General features: G+C 38.9%; 2 protein-coding genes across 3 annotated transcripts in view; one reads left to right on the top strand and one right to left on the bottom strand.

The window, feature by feature from the left end:
* The window catches only part of b3gat1a (beta-1,3-glucuronyltransferase 1 (glucuronosyltransferase P) a), a 67,694-nt gene extending 64,220 nt beyond the window's left edge, over positions 1-3,474 (top strand). For both annotated transcript variants that reach the window (XM_026378240.1, XM_026378248.1), the window contains one exon: positions 203-3,474. The gene's annotated coding sequence lies outside the window, so the exon portion shown is untranslated. The remainder of the gene's footprint in view (positions 1-202) is intronic.
* LOC113174322 (beta-galactosidase-1-like protein 2) lies at positions 2,583-19,857 on the bottom strand. The gene is made up of 19 exons (XM_026378226.1): positions 19,407-19,857; positions 18,575-18,760; positions 18,269-18,337; positions 17,738-17,833; positions 16,982-17,090; positions 16,535-16,627; positions 16,365-16,446; positions 15,972-16,036; positions 15,494-15,578; positions 12,901-13,044; positions 12,051-12,131; positions 10,391-10,497; positions 8,462-8,608; positions 7,983-8,054; positions 7,671-7,749; positions 7,432-7,519; positions 5,863-5,977; positions 5,313-5,429; positions 2,583-4,841 (listed from the first exon to the last, which is right to left on the bottom strand). The coding sequence occupies exons 1-19, from the start codon at positions 19,508-19,510 to the stop codon at positions 4,755-4,757; spliced, it is 1,926 nt and encodes a 641-aa protein (XP_026234011.1). The 5' UTR covers positions 19,511-19,857; the 3' UTR covers positions 2,583-4,754.
* Positions 19,858-20,157: the final 300 nt, after the last annotated feature.

Below are 20,157 nucleotides of genomic sequence, written 5' to 3' on the forward strand. Positions count from 1 at the left end.
GCTGATTATTTTCACCTGCTCCCGCCTAGTCGGACTGCAAATAGAGCAGGTGTTCCTAATATTTGCAGATTGATTTTTTATTTTTTTTTAATGTGTGGCAGGTGTTGTATTATTAGATGTCACAAATGAAATAAGCGCTTCTATTAACCTAAATGAAACCTTAGTGCTCTTTCTCAGCATATCTTAATCCCTTCTATTGCAGGTGGTTGGCCTTGGACCTGCAGAGGAAGAAAACGGCCAAGTCTCTCGATAATTGCATCCAGCGCTCGTCTTAATCATAAGAGAAAAAAAAAGAAGAAGAAGTGGGGGCCTTTGAAGTGGTATTGAATCCTCCTGATTAAATCTGACATTTTTCAGCTTTGGACTAAAACAATACAAATGTACCTTATAAAGCACAGATTTGTAATAGGTGGCGGGTATTTGTCAGGATTGAAGTGCAGAGCAGACAACATAAAGGATGCCTCACAGGGTCGGCGTAGTCGTGACCTGCACCTTTAGCTGAGGACGACCTAACACAAGAGACAGCACAATATGAAAAGCATCCATCCAGTGGATTCACCCAAACAAGCAGGTTAAAGCAAATCCTTCTCCTCAAAAAACGAAGAAAATAAAAACACTACGGAAATAAACACAAACGAACATGGAGAAAAGAGAAATTTCTCTTGGATTCAAGGACACAACCAACATCATCAGCCTGGACAAAATAAATAAAGAAAAAAAAAAAGACGACTCAGAGGACAAATATGCCTCATGTGGATTCTCCTTTGAGTAAATATAAACACAGCAAAGAAAAGGAATGTTTTTTTTTTTTTTTTGGTTTGTTTTTTTGGATAATTATGAAATGTTTGGTTTAATTTAATTTAATTGGTTTGAGTGATTTGCAAGCACTTGACTTACTTGCTAGTTCAATACTACTGACTCTTAACTACATTTACTCTTGGGTTATCATTGTTAATTTTCAAGTGTCATTATAACTCATGCATTTAAGCCACCCATACCCCCCGAAGTGAGACTGCTGGTTGAAATGTGTACCTCTTGTTGTGCTTGGGAGCAGACATGTACATGTAAAACATACAGCTCTTAACAGTCTGTTAGCACTTAACATATATATCACACACAAATGGTGTTCCTTTATAGAAATGTGTAAATAGCAATTCAACATCAGAGTGAACACAGGCTCGATGACAAATTGTGACAAAAGCATTGTAATAACTGTATTTACATGTAAAACAAAACAAACTCTCTACCCTCCTCCCCCCAATGAATTCCTCACAGTGACACACAACAGGGCATAGGTTCCCTTTAGGTTCGACACACGAGAGGAGTAATAGCACTGGTTTCATTTGGCGATTGAAAGTCCAGTTTGTGATGCAGTAATACGGCAAAGAGAGGAACATCAAATCAGCACCACAGTGGACCCATGAGTTCAAACCTCATCCCCATGTTGTTAGCTTTCACATGGTGGGGAAAACGGTGTGATGTATGTGCATGAGCCACTGGTTAGCTGTGTGCGAGGATATAAAAAAAAAATGAAATAAAATAAAAAAGCAGGACGAAACAGCATCAAAGCCCAAGAATGAGGTTTTCATACGCTTGACAGTGCCCCTCCTCTTTAAAATCTTCACTACAGCGATGTGGAGGATAAAGAATTTCCCCAAAAGCCTAAATTTAGACACACACAAGCAACATCTTCTGCATTTTAAAGAAACTCACCTTCAAACAGCTGGTATGAATGATGAATAATAGATTTAAATAACTTATGCATGGCCCCAACATTTTTGTTTTTTTATAAAAAACACTCACTTATGAAATGAGAGAATACATTCTACTCTGAAGTGACATCAGGCTAAGAAAAAGCACAACAGACTAAATCTTATTTTTGCTAATGATGTGGTAGCAATGTCAACATCTTCCGTGTTGTGGACTGATGTTTGTATGTCATGGTTTTTTTTTTTGTATTAGAATTCATCTATTGTACATTAACTGGATTACAGAAGGGAGTCGCTGCACCTCTAACGATAGGCATCAGTAGCTGTGACGCTGTATGGCTGAACACTGTAACAAAATTATTCTACACCTCGCTTAATAGAATCTCTCCTGTACTTGATAAATCATCCGTCTAGTGCGGTACACAGTGGTGGCTCTTATCTAACGTAGCCCGGCAGAAGTAGCTGGAGATAATTCAAACACTGAGCCTGTGTACTTTTGCCAGATTATCTCTGTGCACCCCAATGCCTCTCCTCTACCCCTCCATCCAACTTCAGCACACGCAACCCCAAATACACCAAAAACTTACAAAGACATAACAGCCTCTCTGTTAATCAGCCAGAGAAACCTTGTTATTACACATTTCACTTGGAATATGATAAGATACACATTCAGACAATGGCTATATTGTATCTTTCATCAAACTGGTTGTTTTCATTTACTGCATGATATTACACTGCGCTGGGATTCAGCCATGCAGACTATTTTTGGATTTTCTTCTATGTTCAACTTGCTTCCCTTTATTTATTCAAAATCAGATTTAATATATTTATTTATGTATTTATTTCCAAGAGTGGATGTGCAATTAAATCATAGCAGCGCTGTCCCTTAAATCTTTATTTTCAAGCTGCTCTTTCAAACAGCATGCACACATACAGAACAATGTACACATGGATAATCATGTACAATAGCTCAGAAACAGGTTAGCTCTACCCACAGGCGGACCTTCACCTTCTGTATAGCACTGCTGTTTTTTTATTTAAGTTCTACTTGAATGATCAATATCGGCTCTTAAACTGAATGAATGATGAATTCTGAAATGTTAATACAAGTAATTAGTAGTAAGAAAATGGAAATAACTCATCTGTAGAATTTTTACCTTAAACAAAAAGCAGATTAACAAGTTTTCCTAAAATTGACTTAAGTTTCACTCATTCACTTTTCATGTAAAACTGAATTTTGGCCGTCATCTTCTAAATGTTGCTCTCCTTAAGCAGGCAAACGTGTTATGTGTCCTACAGATCAGCATGCAGTTGAGTAAATAAGAATCGGTGATGTTTGTCTCTGTCGTGTGTCCTGAAGCAGCAGAACCATTCAAAGGGCTTCGAAATACTGTCCGATTGTTTGATTTGAAACTTTTGCTGACTCTTAACAGATGACGTATTAAGCAATATCTAATATTCAAAATAAATTATTCTACTAGGACCAACCTATCCATACATCAAGTCTAGCAGTACAGTATTTACCATCAGTTAATGCGCATCACCCACTGAGGGTTTCTATAAGGCACAGTACACTTTACACACTAGCTCTCCCCGTTTCTTCATCGTTCATATTTCCATCTCCACTGTCATCTTCCAGCCTCACGTGATTCACATTTTATGCATGTGACTCTTTAGGACTCTTGAGGTTGTTTATTTGTCACAGCAATTCTGTCTCAGAGAAAGATGTTAGTTGAATCAAGAGAAATAAACAACTGAGAAGAACCGCACCTGGTCCTGAGTGTTGTGTCTGACAGCTGTCTTTACACTGTATGTTCTGTATGCTATATGTGGTTCTATTCAGAGATCTGACACATTTAGCCTGTGGGCATGTGTGAGAATGATAGCTCATACAGCTGTAATTACATGAAATGGGAACAATATTTCACAATTCTACAGATGCATCCAATAAAACGACAATCATTGCATAGAATGGCATGCATTTCCTGACATTTTCTTTAATTCACCCATGGTTTTATAAAACTTTGACTGGACTGGGTTGACCCAGCTATTCATAAATTACTATTAGTGTCAAACAATTTTGGATGGATGGATGGATGGAGATATGTAGATAAATGTATGCAGTTTAAAAATAAACAGGGAATGGTTTAAAATTATTGGCATCATTTTATAATTAAAGTGATGTCATTTTAAGTCTTACAGTCTAGAAGGTAAATGTGTCTTTATCTTTACATTCAGCTTGTGATCTGGACATGTCTGCAGGAGCTCACAGCAAATCACGAGAAGGCAAATTTGAAATTCACCAGTGTTAAACAGTCTCTCAGAGTGCAGGATAAAACAAGTTCACAAGCTTCCTTGGCCTTGGATTCTGACACAGAGGTCAAATCAGTTTTTCCACACATAGCACAGCCTGGATTTTATTTATTTATTTAGCTAGTTTAACTTTTATTTATTCAGGGTAGTTTCTCTGAGATCTCTCTTTTGCAGAAATGCCCTGATCGCATTCCCAGCTACCATAGTTACTCCCAATCGTACCTGGAGCAGTTGAGATAAAGGGCCTTGCTCAAGGGCACCACAGTGTTGGTAATGAGGCAAGTGCTGTCCTAATCCGAGTTCCTCCCGCTGGTCTGGGGGACTGAAACAGCAATCTCCTGTCACAAGCTTTCTTCCTCTAACTATTACTGTAGGTCACCAGTGCCCCCAGAGATTTTCAACACTAACCATGATCACCATTTATCACAGTCCCCCGGTCTCCAATTATGTAGCATATAGGTGCAGGTTAATGATACTTTTTATGATACAAAACTGAATATAAAAAGATTGAACAGAATGTCATAAACACAGTCATCACATGATTACACTGCGGTGTTGGTGTTTACTGGAGGGACATAAAATGTCATGTTCACTGACATGCTATTTTTGAGTTCTGCTGGTCACGGTCGGGCGTCAGTGCCTCAGTACTGAAAGCTCACGACAGTCGCCTCAGTGGCATCCTCCCCAGCTACTCTCCCATCATCATCCAGCTTCCCCTCTCACCTCCTGTCCTCACTCGATGTCGACAGTCATGCCATAGTCAGGGCTGCTGGAGAATTGGATTTTACCATCCATTTCCTGCTCTTCAAACACTATGACCTGTGATAAAGCAAAAAACTACCAGCTTAGAAAGGTCACGAAAGAGCAGTGAGAGTGGGTGGTTGTGCAACAATGTCAATATATACACTGACAGAAAAGTTGGAAAATGCAAGAAACGTGCAGATACAATAGATGGAGCTTCAAGCCTTCTCCAGAAAGTGCTGCAGAGGTCAACAACATTAAAGCTACAGGGTGTCAAATATCACTAACTATTGATCTGTGATGTGTTTTTACATTGCTGTATTAAAGGAAGTGAAGAGCACATAACTGAAGGAACTACAGTAGATCCCACTCAAACATCAAGTACATCCACAGCTGCACGCTCCCTTAACTTTGTTCCAGTGTTCAAGCACAGAGCATTTCACATTGCTGATGTCAGGGTTTCATTTCCCCGTGGCCATCCATGCCAAAAAAGTGACTTTGATAAAAGCATCTCCTAAATGATAAGCACGAGTACAGATAACACAGTACCTGGTTGTCCCCCCTATGAAGCCAGGGACCCGGGACATAGAGAGTTTGCTGTGGACCAATGGACCAGTACCGTCCAAGATTCTTTCCATTGATAAACACAACACCTTTGCTCCAACCCTGTGAAAACAACCAGTGAATGTTCACCATGACAACAGACACCCAATTAAATGTGTTTGAGTAAAAAAAATAAAGAAATAAATAAATGACATAGCAAGTACTTCTAATCTGAGAAGCTGGTGAAACAGGAGGAGGAAATGATCTGTCAAGAAGCACTTAATTTATTCACTTAATACTGGCACTAAGTAGAATCACAGAACATTTTAGCAAAGACCTGTCAAGATATCCTCACGATCAGATGAAATTAAAGACGTTTTATTGTATTAATATATCCAATGAAAGTGAGCCAGCAATAACTTCGAAAGACTGAACCGTCATTTCATTTATTAAGAGTTCAGTAAGACAAACTGAATAAAGTTAGTGTTGTGTTTTTCCAGTGTGTGGTGTGTGGTGGCCGCGCTCGATTGAACACACCACTGGGCGTTCAACTCACCGGGAGTTTGATGAAGGTGTCTTTAGGGAAGCTGTTCACAGAGAATTTGGCCTGGAAAAACCCTGGGAAGGATGGCTGCTGACGCATATTCATCCAGTGGCCTGAATTTGCAAGTCTGCAGAGGGAGAACATATTTCTTACATATCACAGTTTTCAAACTAACCTTCACGGTTTAACAACATGCATTTTGGTTTGCCGTGTGTTGTTTGGATACATTCTGCTTGACTTTTATGATGCCTGTTTGTCAGCCAACAGCATATCATGTCCTGTTTTTATTTGCCTAAAGTAAATGTCAAGGGAATGTATGGCTGGGGAAATATTCAGGTTCATGTCTGTGTTTTGGTTATAGCTTACTATTTGCCTCTAAGAAAATTCAAAAGGTTGCCATGATAAGAATTTCCTTCCTCCTTATGCATTTTACTGTTCATTTGTAAAGGGCTTCAGGACTTGACATTTTCAGCCTTGTGCTGCAGTCGAGAAATTGCAACAGAGAAATTGCAATTTTGCAGTGGACAGTGAGAGACCCCCGAAATGACTTGAAAATACAGATAGATAATCCACTAAGTATGAATATGAACCTCTAAGCAAACTAGAAGGTCAGCTTATTCTGGCGACCTTGATGTTTATGTTTACTATCTGTGCAGCAAGTATGAGCTGCATCCAGAGGGTATCCAATGTAAGAAACGCCCAGGAATTATGAATATAGAATTAAGATGTGGAAGATTGACTTCGATCTGGTGTTAGAGATTCAAATGTTGCACACGATTAGCAAAGTAAAAGAAAATCTTATAATCTTGTTACAGGGAAACCTCATGGGTGGAGGGGAAACACATTTTCATTTTTGGGTGCATGTGACCCTTAAACCTATAATGCGTGAGCTGCCTCACTATAATCACTTTTTTCTATTGCACAGCTGTCTGCGTTCTATGCTTTTAGGCTGAGGATGCATTCGTGTGTTCTGGCACTAAATGCAAGTTTCAACAATTTACAGTTGAGCCAGTGTCTCAATGTAGATTCAATCATCTTGTCACTTAATAAATGCTACAGTGTATTATATAATAATTAGAATATCTGAAATCATTTTCACAAACGTCGCTTAAAAGACATTTTCAGTTTTGTGTTCAACACATCTGGAGTACCTAAACTGTTCATACATTCAATCTGTAAAACACTTAAAACAAATTGTATGTGTGCTCCCCTTTTCCTATTGTGTCTTCATTATTGTTATTATATGCATACGTAGTCTTAAACTCCTGCACATTTTAATTTCAGTGGCAAAAAGTAAAACGTTTCTCTATGTTGTTGGACCTCTTGAACAGCTAAGAATACAGATCGCCAATCGTTGCAGCTGTGTCATCTACCTGCTGAACTGCGTATAATTTAAAATGTTTCAAATGAGGCGCTGAATCAGAGGGCTGCATTTTCATCTCTGAGTTCTGCCATCATGTTCCCCTTGTAATTGTGTTAAGCAGGGATATAATCAGCAGGATTGAATCAGAGGCAAGCAGGTGTAATGACAGAGAAACACAAACACGGAAGGAAACTGGATAATAATTGAAAGACACAAACCTGTTTACAAAGCCTGGCTTCATATCCACACTATGAATAATGAAGTCTCGGAGGGGCTGCTTGTTTAATTCAATATCTCCAACAAGACCTGAAAGGTGAGGCAAAGCTGCTCTCAGTTTCCTTATGTATCATAAGACACGGCTAATTACTTTCTTTCAAGTTCTCTGTTTAAAAATCTTTTGAAAAGATGTGCTGACTGGAACATCTACAAAACCATCAGTTTGTGAAACAATTTGTACCTTTGCGCTGATCGTCCAGGGTTTTCCCGTAATTCACTCTTCCACAGTTCTCCACTAGTAAACCTAGAGTTCTTTTTCCCTTTAGTGGGAGGATACATGAAGCACAAGGCATTACTGAAAAAGAGCAGCATTCCTCGAGTGGAAGAATTAACTACAAAACAACAAGGCAGAGATTCCTCTTAGCTGCTCTGACCTTGCTGCCAAAAACATCAGCATCAGCATCCCCCGAAGCTTTCACATAGTGCAAGTTGTTAAATATTAACAACTTGGTTTTAAACTATATATAAAAGGGCACAAACACACACACGGTACCTTCCCATCGAGCAGTGCAAGTTCTTGAGTATTATAATCCAGAAGGCCAACAAAATGTTTGTCCACAAAAACCTGAGAGGAAATAATCAAAGATAAAGATGGAAATCATACATGAAGTTAAAAACAGCCACAACAGAAACTAATGTAACCAAGAGAAGACACTCACATTTATGAAACCTACCCGAGTTTACTGATGCTACCCTCAACATGAAGCATTACGTGTATTTGTCTTTACACAGCATTAAACATTTCCTGAAGTTTGTTTTTGACCATCAACTTTGAAGAACTGCACATTCTTATGACTGACACAAAGCAACTTGTCCCTATCTCAGCTTATTAGCTGCGCTCTACACGTACACTGCTCAGGGGTGCGATATCTAACAGATTACAACTTTCCAAGCGCAAATGTTCTCACTCAGAAAAGTGTAAATGTGCGAGTTTAGACACAGCATGTCTGTGTCTGACTTCGTTGTCCTCACCAGTGCTCTGTCTCGGACGTTATTCCTCGAGTTGAGAACTCCTCCGCTGGTGATGATTGTCTCATACAACGTGTAGCCGTATGACTGACCATTTTTATTGTTGACAGGGAGGTTCTCCATGTTGACTGGCCTCTCTGACTTCAAAGGCTTAATAGGGAAAACAGAGGGCTTCAGATTAATAAGTTATAGTTCAATTAAAGTTAAATTGGAATATTTTGAAACAGTTACACAAAATGTATTCTATTAAAACTTTAACTCGGTACACATGGGATCATACGATTCCTGCTGGACATTCTCCCACTTGCAACACGGTTTCATCCAAAGCAATGATTTATCAGACCTAATGAAGCTTTTTCCTTTTTGGCATTCAGAGCAATTGTTTTATTCAACAACATTCTTTGCGCATACCCTTGGGAAATACATTATGCACTCTTCACAAGACAATAAACACTCCCTGCTATGACACGATTAACCACCTACCACCAAACACACAGATACAATATCAAACTCAGATATCCCACTCACTCTCTCTAAAGCCACCGAAGAGAAAATGCTTTTTTTTTTTCCCCCTCTTTCTTTCTTTGAACGAGGGTGTGCGGCTGGTCAGGGGCAAAGTAATTGTCATTTCAGAGGGAAGCAAATTGTTGTGACGCCGGGTGAATAATTAATGGTGTGAGCAAGTGCCAGACGTGCTACATCTGGTTTGAATATAAATGCATGCACGGTGTAAAAGGCAGAAGCAGGCTGGGGGGACATGAAAGCGGACATGACGACGCCCTACAAACATGTTGTTTAACCAATCTCATCTTCTTGTTTTGCAAGGGGAGATTTTCTGTTGCAGACATTCTTTATTTTCACAACAACCTGCTTTACACTCGTGAGGTGATGCACAGTATGTTACTGCTGGTCCCTGAGTAGGTCGCTCCTGCAGTTCGGAGAGAATGTCTTGCTCAGGGGGCACCTCTCCAGCAGTTGTTCATTATCAGATTTTCACAATTAGTCCAGAAAATGAAGCTGGTGATGGCTGATAACGAAGTTCACTTATCACAGCCACATCTGTACTTTATTCTCAAAGCTCCAGCTTTGATTTTTATCAAGCATCTAACATGTTATAGAGGTGCCAAATGATCTTAGATTAGAGAAACATTGCTACTGCAACAGATAAAACTAATTACTATTTGCAGATGATTCTGTATGTTGCTTCTCGTGTCAAAAAGTTTTCTTAAACCATTACATTTAAAATCTGCTCAACTCGATACAGATTTGAAGGTGATGCAATGAATCTATTGCTGAGGTATGCAGCAGTGATATAGATTTATGATGTAAACATAATGATGAAGAAACCGCTGCCAACAGGTGTGAGAGTGGTGGTGAAAGTGTAGTGATCATCTGTAGATGCTGTGTTTTTTTTTTTTTTATTATTCTTAATTCTTAACTTACGTCTTAACTTAACAAGTTTTTACTAACCTGCAAATAAATTATAACATCTAAGGGTAACAGGTAGTTCACATATTATAGTTTAAAATAATCAAGACAACCACAGATTCTGCAGATGAGTCAGCAGATGCGATAAGGAGCCTGTGCTACGGTATCTGTATTTACTCTAAACACAACCTGTCCTCAGGCTAGAACAGACTTAGGGAAACACAGCTGAAAAAACTATGTGCTTTTTAGCACTACTTGAATAGAAGTACACATTTTGAAGTAGTACAAAGATCACACAGGATACACATTCACATAATTAATGGCACGTTTTCTTTAAGTCTATTGTATCTTTTGCTGTATGTATTAGTTATGTATTAAGTAATTTTATTTTTTTATTGTTGTCTGTCCGTCATCAATCTTGTAGCTGTTTCAAACAATGTCACACAAATCACGTTTATTCTTTGTGCCTCTAATTTTGGCACTCTCTGTTTGCCTATAGCTTACCTTGTCAGTGAAATGCAGAGTGTCCCACAGAGACAGGTGCTGTTGGATGACAGCAGGCTGGTATGCCCTTTTCTCCAAAAGACGGGGCAGTTCAGGGAGAGGCTGTGCTGAAAAAGAAGGAGGAAAATGATGGTAGGTTGCTGTTTGTCTGTATGTCAATGTGTTTTTCCATGGGTACTCAGACAGTATACATTACATGATTTTGACCCTGCACATGAATGTTTACTTAAATATATGTGCATCTAAGCATTTTAATGATTTGACTAGAGCTAGTAATAAATTAAGAAGGGTTTTTTAATTTAGCTGTTGGCTTGCTAAGGTTTACTCTAACACAAACAGCTTTTCCATAGTGCCTTAACAGACACTAGCCTGTTAAAGCACTGCAGCCTCACCGGTCAATGCTGCATTTTGTTGTATAAGTCTTCTTGTTCTCCAGGCTGTGAATCACTCAATACCAAGAGCAACATGCCCCTTGGAAACTGCTTTTAAGGCTCCTTGGGTGAGCCATTTGCCCTCCACAGCAGAATCTAGTTTCTGCTCCATGTTATACAACAGTCTCTTTACAACTATTAACAGTGGTCACACATGCCCTCTAACTGCTTTTAAAGGTGTTAAAGCACGCAGAGACACCAGCAGCCCCTTTGGAAAAGGCTTGACAGCCTATCCTTGTCACCAGATAGTAAAAAGTAGATCACTTAAGGAAAGCTTCAAGTATAATAGCCAATGCCTTTAACCTAAAAGGCAGCCTACAATACACATTTTAGTAGTGTATAAATTATATTTGATATATAAATTATATTAAATATAAGAAGGGGAAGAGTGAGAGAGAACTTATGTGAAGTTTAATACTTTTAAACATTATGACATACTGTATCCTTCCCATTTTTGATAAGTTTGAAATAATGAGAAAACCCCAAAGCACGTATGTCACAAGTCTATTTTAAGAACAGTGTTGTTGAAAAATTTCCATGTCAGACCTCTGACAGATCAGCCTGAATCTATTCAATGTTATGCAAAAACAAGACCACAGGGCAAAGAGTAACTGACACAATGCACATAATTTGACAAGCAAACAAAAAATAAAATATCAAGATCAAGCTGATCTAATTAAAGAATTAGGTCATGTGTTTGTGGCTGCTATAGAACACGAAGCCTTCTCAGAGTCGCTCTCATATTCAGGCCACTGCTCATTGTTCAGCAGACTGCAACACATAAGGATGAATCATGTACAGGCAGCCTTTCAAACGATCTTCAATCACCACAACACTGGATAAATTATTACTTTGTTGTGCTGGATTCAATCCCAGATTGCCAAAAGCTACATTTCCGGTGCTGGCCACAAAACACTTGAGACTTCTGACCCCGACCACAAAAACCTTGTTTTACAAATAGAGTAAACTGCATAAGCAATAAACATGGTACAAGGCCTACTCTGACATTTCTACAATGAGTGGTAATTGAAGGTCTTCGACTTGAGCACATATACACACACAAAGCCATTCTTGTAATCATATGTAAAGTTATCCTGCTTTAGCCAACAGACAACAGGTTCTACAAGGAGAATTAACTTAAGAGTGGAGATGAAAGGAAACGGGAGAGAGAGAGAGAGAGCGAGACAGAACATGTGGGGCCCATCGCAGCCACAACACACAATACTCACTGTGGTAGAGGCTGAATACATTCCTCAGAAGATGGTACTTGGTGGTGTAATCCCCAGCCTCGGATAATGGAGCATCGTAATCTGAAAGATAATGCGCTATCAGAACAGCAGGCTCGGGAGCAAGAGAGAGGCAGGGATGCCTCTTACCGTGGCAGATGCTTGCACTGTGCTCCCCTATCAAACATCTTGAGACATCAGCGGGCCGAGACACATTTGGGGTTATCTTGACAGAAAATTGAGCATTTTTTGAGGGAAAATGGTAAAAGGCATTCAGACGAGTAAACATGGGTATGAGGAGTGCTTAAGGTCAGAGGTGGTCTTCCCAGCTGCCGAGGGGTTTTAAGAATTCTCCTCTTCTCTCAAGAATGAGGTCATTACAATGTTAAGTGCCCTAGAGGAGGATATAAAACCCATTGTACTATCTTTAATTTACATTTCTCATGCATTTTATTAGGCAATGAATTCATTAGTCTGCACTACATATTCAAATTTATAAGCAATTGAAGGTCAGAGGCTGCAGAGTACAGATAGCGCCATCTACAGATATTTTAAGTATTACAGTATAACCATATTTAAATCTACCTACAGTATCTTGTTACTTTATCTATGTTGCATCAGATTTTGATCCAGACTCTATTTCAAAGAGGTAGGTGACTGATGATTAAATGGACACTTGACTGGAAGAGTATTTTCCATACTTTTCATCTTCTGAGGGTTTGACAGCTAGAAGTGACAGTAATTGTGCCAAAACAAAAGGCAGTTCTGTGTTGAATTCTTGTGCCATGAACCTATTACAACCATAACAGTCAGCCCTGTATGAGAAGATCTTAAACAGATTCATTACACATACCGTAACTTGTTACCATAGGTTTAGGTGCTGGCAGGCCAATGGAAAAGGCCCCGCTCATAAAGCCAAAATTTGTCCCTCCGTGAAACATGTAGAGGTTGATCGACATGTCTTGTTTAAGAATTTCTGTGACCACAGATATCATGTCTGAAAAAACAGTGAAAGAAACCAACACAATTAGATATTTACTTTATCAATCCCAATTAAATAACAGGAGAAAAATGTATCCAGATAATAGAATAACAATAAACAAAGCTAAACATTAAGACACACAAGTGACAAAAAGGAAAAATCCATTTGACTTCCATTTTAACAAGCCAGAACCATTGTTTCAATAATCTCATTGCCCTCAATTCCACTTCAATTGTAACATGGATGGACCTCAGTCAAACATCCTATTACAGGTTACTATAATTCATTACAGGGCAATTTCACAGGCATGAAAAATTACCTACCTCCCTACACAAATTAGCCACCTATATTTTGTAGCGAACATAGCAGAGCAAGTAATTAAGTATTCAAATTGGACTTTAGTAGCCAAATTGGACTGCATTTAGTGATTTGAATCAAGGGCATGAGCCTTGGAGAATAACAATGGAGCGCCGTGAGTGACAGAGTCAGACTCAGTTGGTTTCATGGGGGTGGCACTAGCTGTGACCAACTGCTGGGCTGTGTTGCAGTCTGCAGAGAGCTGAACTGTCAAGGACATGAATCCCCCTCTGAATATTACAGTGTTCATTTCGAAGCTATGACACTTTCTGCATGGCGAGGGTCTCTTTTTTTTACCCTTCACTGAGGAGAAAATACATGAGGAAGCAAGACTGGTGGCCCTTTCATTTTCCGGACAGTTTTTGTTAAGATGCGTAAGGCTACTAGGAATGACAGGCAGTAAAGCTCGAGGCTCTGCGCTGTGTGTTGAAGTAAGATGTTTCTGAGAGCACTCAACATGATGACAGCAGGGTGTTCGACTGTCATTAAACAGGTGCTACTGTGTCATTTTCACGACTACATACATTATGTAACTGTAATACCGTCCTGACTGTAGCATGCGGACCATGTTATATTATATGTTATATGGTATGTGGGCTCTGAAGTGCATATTAGTTAATTAACTGCTCAATAAATGCTTTATATCACGGGCACCATTATTTTCCAGCTCATTTCTTATAATGTTATAATGTAATGCATAAAAGCAAACTGATATTTAGCTGTTAATTACAAAGAAATGTCTATAAACTACTTAAAACTAGCTCCACTTTGACCATCTGCAACACTAAAATGTTGCTTACACATAGATACATGAACAACAAAAATAATAAAGTAATATAATATAGATAGTACTGGATATAACATAATGAACTGTGCCTACAGAACCTTTGCTTTTGACACTATATGTAACTTGTGCTAAAATCCATTTCTACTTCAACTTTTATTGCAATACTCTGAGTATTCAGAGTTCACGTTTTACTTAAAAAGTTAAATCTTGGCCCCAACAAAAGGCCAAGTAGAGCAAGTCAGCTAGCAAGAAATCTTAGATGCAAAAAAAGTCGAGTTTCAAATTCTTTCAAAAATCTATTCAGTAAATGTTTTATAAGAAAAGCAATGCAATTCTGCACATTTTTAGACTTCTGGGATAGACGAGAAGCAGCCAATATGCTGTTGTGAACAAATTTTGTCATTTGCTGTATGGGAAACTGTAGTATAGGTAAAGACAACTAAAGGAAAAGCAAACAATGACATGTCCCATCAACTGAGCCATCATTTAATGCAGCCAAGGGTAAAACAAACCTAGTGTATATACAGCTGTAGAAGATGGCGGTGTATAGATACAGACAAAATGGGAGGATATAAATGTGACTCCTCCAAAGCATAGCACATCACACCTGAGTTCAGTCTGCGAGAGTCAGTGGAGCGCGTCGTTGAACAATCCTGTACAATGAGGTGTTTGAAAATCTGTCCTCTGAACATCAAATATATGGGCCGGAGACAGTAAGAGGATGGACATACACACTCTGGCTTGTGATACTTGGCTTCCAACCCACCACGTATGAAAAGTATATAAATCTTTGACAAAGCCACTAAGCAAGGAAGAAATTACTAAATGCTAAGTAGTGCATCCCTATTGTTCTGTGTGGGCTCTGTGCCTTTTGTGAAGAAACCATAGAGGCTCTCACTTGGCCTGGAGAATTTATTTTACACTACCTCCACAGCAGTGAGTTTGTCCTTACCCTGCCTTTTCTCGGGCACTGACGGTTTTATTCCCAGTTAAAACGGTTTGGCATAAGCCTTTTTTACCCTAAGGCACCAACACTCTGCCTTACCCACAAGAAGGTCTGTTTTATTTCCAGAGATGCTGTATTGACTCGCAGCACAACACCTGTCTTACCCCAGTCTCAAATTAGCCAGCATTATCGACCCTCTGTACAGAGAGAAGCTGTTTCGGCCTGAACAAAGAATTCATCTGCAGAAATCCAGTTTTGCCCTCATGCGAACACCTGTCTTACTCCAATCTGTGATCCTGTGCGTCTCTCTAAACAAAAATCTCCTCATCTACTGTAAGTGCTTGTTACCTTTGCGAGAACAAAATATGTCTTACCCTCAGCTGCATAAACATGATGAAGGTTCCCCCAAAGATCAAACCAGCCAGACCAGTACTCCATTACCATCTTAGGCTTCTGTGGCTAGTAGAAGAAAAATAGCTTTCACACACACGCACACACACACACACACACAAACCCCTACACCTGATTCTAACAGCATATTCTTAACTAAGGTGCCTTCAGGATTTAAGGTGTTCTTGAAGATTACGAAGAATATTTCTTAAATCATCTTCACAGCGGGTAGCACCATTACATTACATTACATTACTTGCATTTACAGGCTAGAATGAGAAAACCAATTCATTTGTATTTGCTGTACATTGAAGACATTTGGGTTTAAGATCAAAATAGGTCGTTTTATTTGACACATCAAACATAATTAGCATTTGATTAGACCAGAAAACTTGCAATAATTGACTAGTATTAATAAAATAAAATAAGACCTTTAGGCAATCTCCCACAAGCAAGACTTACTTGTATTGCATCCAGATAACTGATGGCATCTGGGTTTAGTTTCTGAAAATTGATGGTTTGCAGTGCTGCAGACACAAAAAACATCAATATATATTTTATATTGCACAAAACATCTGTAACATCCATATGAACTAAAGTGCTTGCTGACATCGCAATATTTATGCCAGTGTACATTCAAAAAGAGCAATGTTTTGGTACTACAATACAGAGAATCCTTTGTGTGTAGAATTTGATTCTAAACCGCAGCTGTCTGACACTGGGCAGCCCTTGGCTCAGACCTCTTGTCATTGTTTGTGGAAACACAACACACCAACCACGATATTGTCTATGTGTGTTTCTGTGCGTGTCTGTGTATGCACAGTCTTGTTCGTCTGTCAGCATATCTGACAATACCTCCTTTCACTCCTCCAAGCTTTAGTCCCTCCTTGTCGTCTGAGGTCAGCAGCAGCTCTGTGATGCCCCTTGACAATAATGCCTGAAGAGAAAGGGGATTAAGAAGGTAACTAAACAAAACAGTGGAGGTTCTTTCTGGAATTGAAATCGTTTATAATTTCATTTCTCACCTCCTTGATGAAAGACATGTAATCTTTATCCTTGGCATAGGCGCCATATTCATTCTCCACTTGAACTGCAATAATTGGGCCACCCTTGGAGTACTGAACATTAATAAGTCAATGAATTCAGGACACATATGAGGCCATGGCACCAGTTCTTGACCATTTCTACCTACACTCAATACAGCTGAAGTTTTAAAACACCATGAAATTGAAAATCCAAGCTTGTTAAATGATGCATGGAAATGATAAAAATAAAATAGGACTGGGAGCGTATAAGCTGTGCATTGGTCACCATACATTCCAAAGCACATAGTTTTTTTGTTTTAAATTAGATTATTTCTGCGCATGCATTTCTTTTCTTTTTTTAAGGTATTTAGTAACAATTCTTCTTATATTATGTACATTTTTGTGAAATTGCACATTACACACTAATTGTAGTATAATAGAAAGTACCTGATGTGGAACAACTTTCTTCATGAGTTGATTAAAAAAGGAGTTTACTGCAGTAATAAATCCCGGGTAGGTTGTCCTGAGCTTCATGTTTGGATCCCGTAATAGCCAACTGAAGAGAAATGACAATAAAACGTTTAAACTGTCTAAAGAGTAATATCACTGCGTGCCCGCTGAAACAAACTTTTTTGATGATTATCAAATAAATATGACCTCAACCTCACACTGCCTGAGGCCAAAACTACTCCAAAAATACACACTGACAGTATTTTCCCTTCAACGTTTTCTCCATTATCATTCTGAATGTATTTTAATTGTAGAACTAAATGAATTCATCCTTTCAAGGAGACGTGCCTGCCAGATTTAATTATTGTCCCCCTTAATACGTCAGTAAATCATCAGCGACATACATATGAGTAACATTGCTGATAAACTTATCGCCTCATATATGCAAATCTCTTTGCTCTATACTATGTAGCACACATGTGGTGATATAAAATAGAGACAGACAGCACATTTAATATAATAATTCACATAACTACACTATGAATTATTTTCAAGAGTTTAATGGATTTAGCCTTAAGCAAACGTAGCGCTGAGTAACACACTACCTGACTGAACAATTGATTTCAAAGCCAATTTAAGGGCTTAACTGAGCACCCACAGGCTGTTTTAAAAGAATGCATTATAACGAGACGGTGGCTGTGAGATAGATGCAAGATGAAGGTAACGCTCTATTGTGATTTTTTTTTATTTTACCTTGGCAGTCCCCCTAAATCCCACTCTGAACAGATGTAAGGACCCGGTCGCAGAATCACCCACAGGCCCAATTTAGCTGCAAGTTGGAGGTAGGCTCTAAAAGAAGGATACAAAAATGAGCAAATGCTGCTGTCATGGGATCGATTTACTCTAAATACACTTCATTTAAAATGTTTAACAGCCACTATAAAGTGGAGACAGATAATCATTATCTATTCATAATAAAACAGATGTTTAATTATAAATGATATATCTTTTTATATCTTTTATTCTTTAATTTCTTTATAGTTTCAGATCATACTGTTGTTTCTAGCAGTAGCACTAGAATGCAAGCATCTCATTTGATGGATCGAAATAGATAAATCAACTATCACTGGACATTGCTTAACTGATCAATCAAAAACATTACTTGAGGGTAAAGATATACTGTATCTTCTGAGTAGTATCAAACGATGCATGACTGTAGAAAGCTAAGGATTCTTCGCAGTGCAACAATGCCACCTGCAGGAGTTTCACTCCAAAACGTCTTACTCCAAATCAAGCTGATCCTCAAAACTGAACACCCCTCGCTCGGGCTCATGGAGGTTCCACGGGACATACCTGCAAAAATAGATAGAAATTAAACAGTTTGTTTTGTGTGCATTTTGTATTTTAATAGCAATTAACTTCAACTGTTAATACATTAACTACTTTTCATATAAATGGTGCTTTTCTTGTCTTTTTATTTGATCTGTATGCATATAATCATTTGCAATAAAACAGCTATTTGACACTGTTCACTTCAGTACTTTGAGGTTCTGTATATTCAGCTAAATGTGAGCTGCAATAGGAGCCTACGTTGTGAGAGTATTGAGGCCACAAGCCTTCATCTTCAGCAGCCGATCCTCCCAGTAGGCTCTGGGGACACGGAAGTAATGGATGGAGCCTCCCAGGATGCGGAAGGGTTTTGTCTCCAGAGTGAACTGTGACGAGTTGGCCCTCAGACCCTCCAAACGTCTCATTTTTCTATCTCCAGGGTTATTCCTGAGGGACAAAATACACTTCACAATTGAAAAAGAACCTGTTGAACTGGTGAAACTAGACCAAAGACTATGTGATTTATATTCCTATGAAAGCAAGCTTGTGAATGAATCCCGCCCTTGAGCAGTTGTACCTGTTCAGAAATCCCATCCGTGATATCACGGTGGTTGAGTGGCAGTTGTTGTTCTGGGTGTGCCTCTCACATTTTATGGCTTACAGTAATTTGAATGCTTAGATAACATGAGAGGTGCAGCCTGGGGACAACAGTGTGAGCCTTCTTCTAAGAACATGTTCTTGGGCAGATTGCAAGGTTTAATTAAGGCAGATTATCCCTTAACTGAGGCTGATGATTGGGAAAAAAAAAAAAAAAAAAAACAACTGCTCAACACGGGGAAAACCTGGGTTCTTGCAGAAAAGCATGAAGCAAACACCTTTATGATCAAGGTTCACAGTTCACAGCACCCGAGCTGAGGCTTAACTTCTGAATACGAGCAGCGCAAATGGAAAACGGCGCATTATAACAAACAGGTGCTTATATTGTCATTTTTCAGTGGGCGTGGCATTCATCAAGAAATTCACCTAATGCAGGACGTTTGGTTTCACGTTAGATATTCACTTCGCAATCAGTTTCACGGGTTGTTTGTCTTACCTTGCGAATCGATAAGCAACTACGGCCCCGACAGCAACGCAAAGCAGGAGAACATATCTCTGCTTGAGAGACAGACGAACTCCAAACAAAGATGAACTTTCCATTGGCAACGACACGATGACAGCTGCACATAGTTTCCAAAGTTTCTGTGTTTTTGTTTTTTGGGTTGTTGTTTTTTTTTTTTTTTTTTAACAGAGTCCTATCATAACTTCAAAGTGCGTCGCATGTGCTGAATCGCTTTCTCTGAACCTGTCAACATGACATGATAACGCCAGTGAAGCCGCGCTTCAACCCCCCTCTCACATATAATAATACTTCCGGGATTAATAATTACAAAAGATAAAGCATGGTCTATGAAAAATTAAACTCGGTTTTCTGCTGTGCTCACTAATAAAACCCGTATTCGTGGCAGAAGAAGCGAACGTAGAGCAAAAAAGTATTTGGACAAACAGCCAAATACAAGCTACCACGCTCTGTATTTAGGGACCGTCAAAAAAAAATCACATCCCGACCAAAACGCAGAAACTTAAGATAGCAGAGGCTACATATATAACATTCAGTTAAAGATAAACAGGAAATGATAAAACAAATGATTATTAATACAATTGTTGCTACAATGTTTTTCTGACACAAAACCCCAAGTTACCCCTGTCTGTGGTTCCTCACTTGTAAGTTGTTGATTATTTATGCCTGACTAATACAATTTGTAATGTTTGTATTTATTGTAATTTCAAATCTGTTATTGTCTGGA

This window comes from Anabas testudineus, chromosome 13 (genome assembly GCF_900324465.2).
Source record: "Anabas testudineus chromosome 13, fAnaTes1.2, whole genome shotgun sequence".
In the NCBI taxonomy this organism is placed as follows: Eukaryota; Metazoa; Chordata; class Actinopteri; order Anabantiformes; family Anabantidae; genus Anabas; species Anabas testudineus.

Coding starts and splice junctions, on each gene's coding strand:
- LOC113174322 (XM_026378226.1), bottom strand. CDS start 19,510: ATGGAAAGTTCATCTTTGTTTGGAGTTCGTCTGTCTCTCAAGCAGAGA. Junction 7,750..7,982: donor TTGCACTGCTCGATGGGAAG/GTACCGTGTGTG, acceptor CTCCCACTAAAG/GGAAAAAGAACTCTAGGTTT. Junction 5,430..5,862: donor ACACCTTCATCAAACTCCCG/GTGAGTTGAACG, acceptor TTGTTTTCACAG/GGTTGGAGCAAAGGTGTTGT.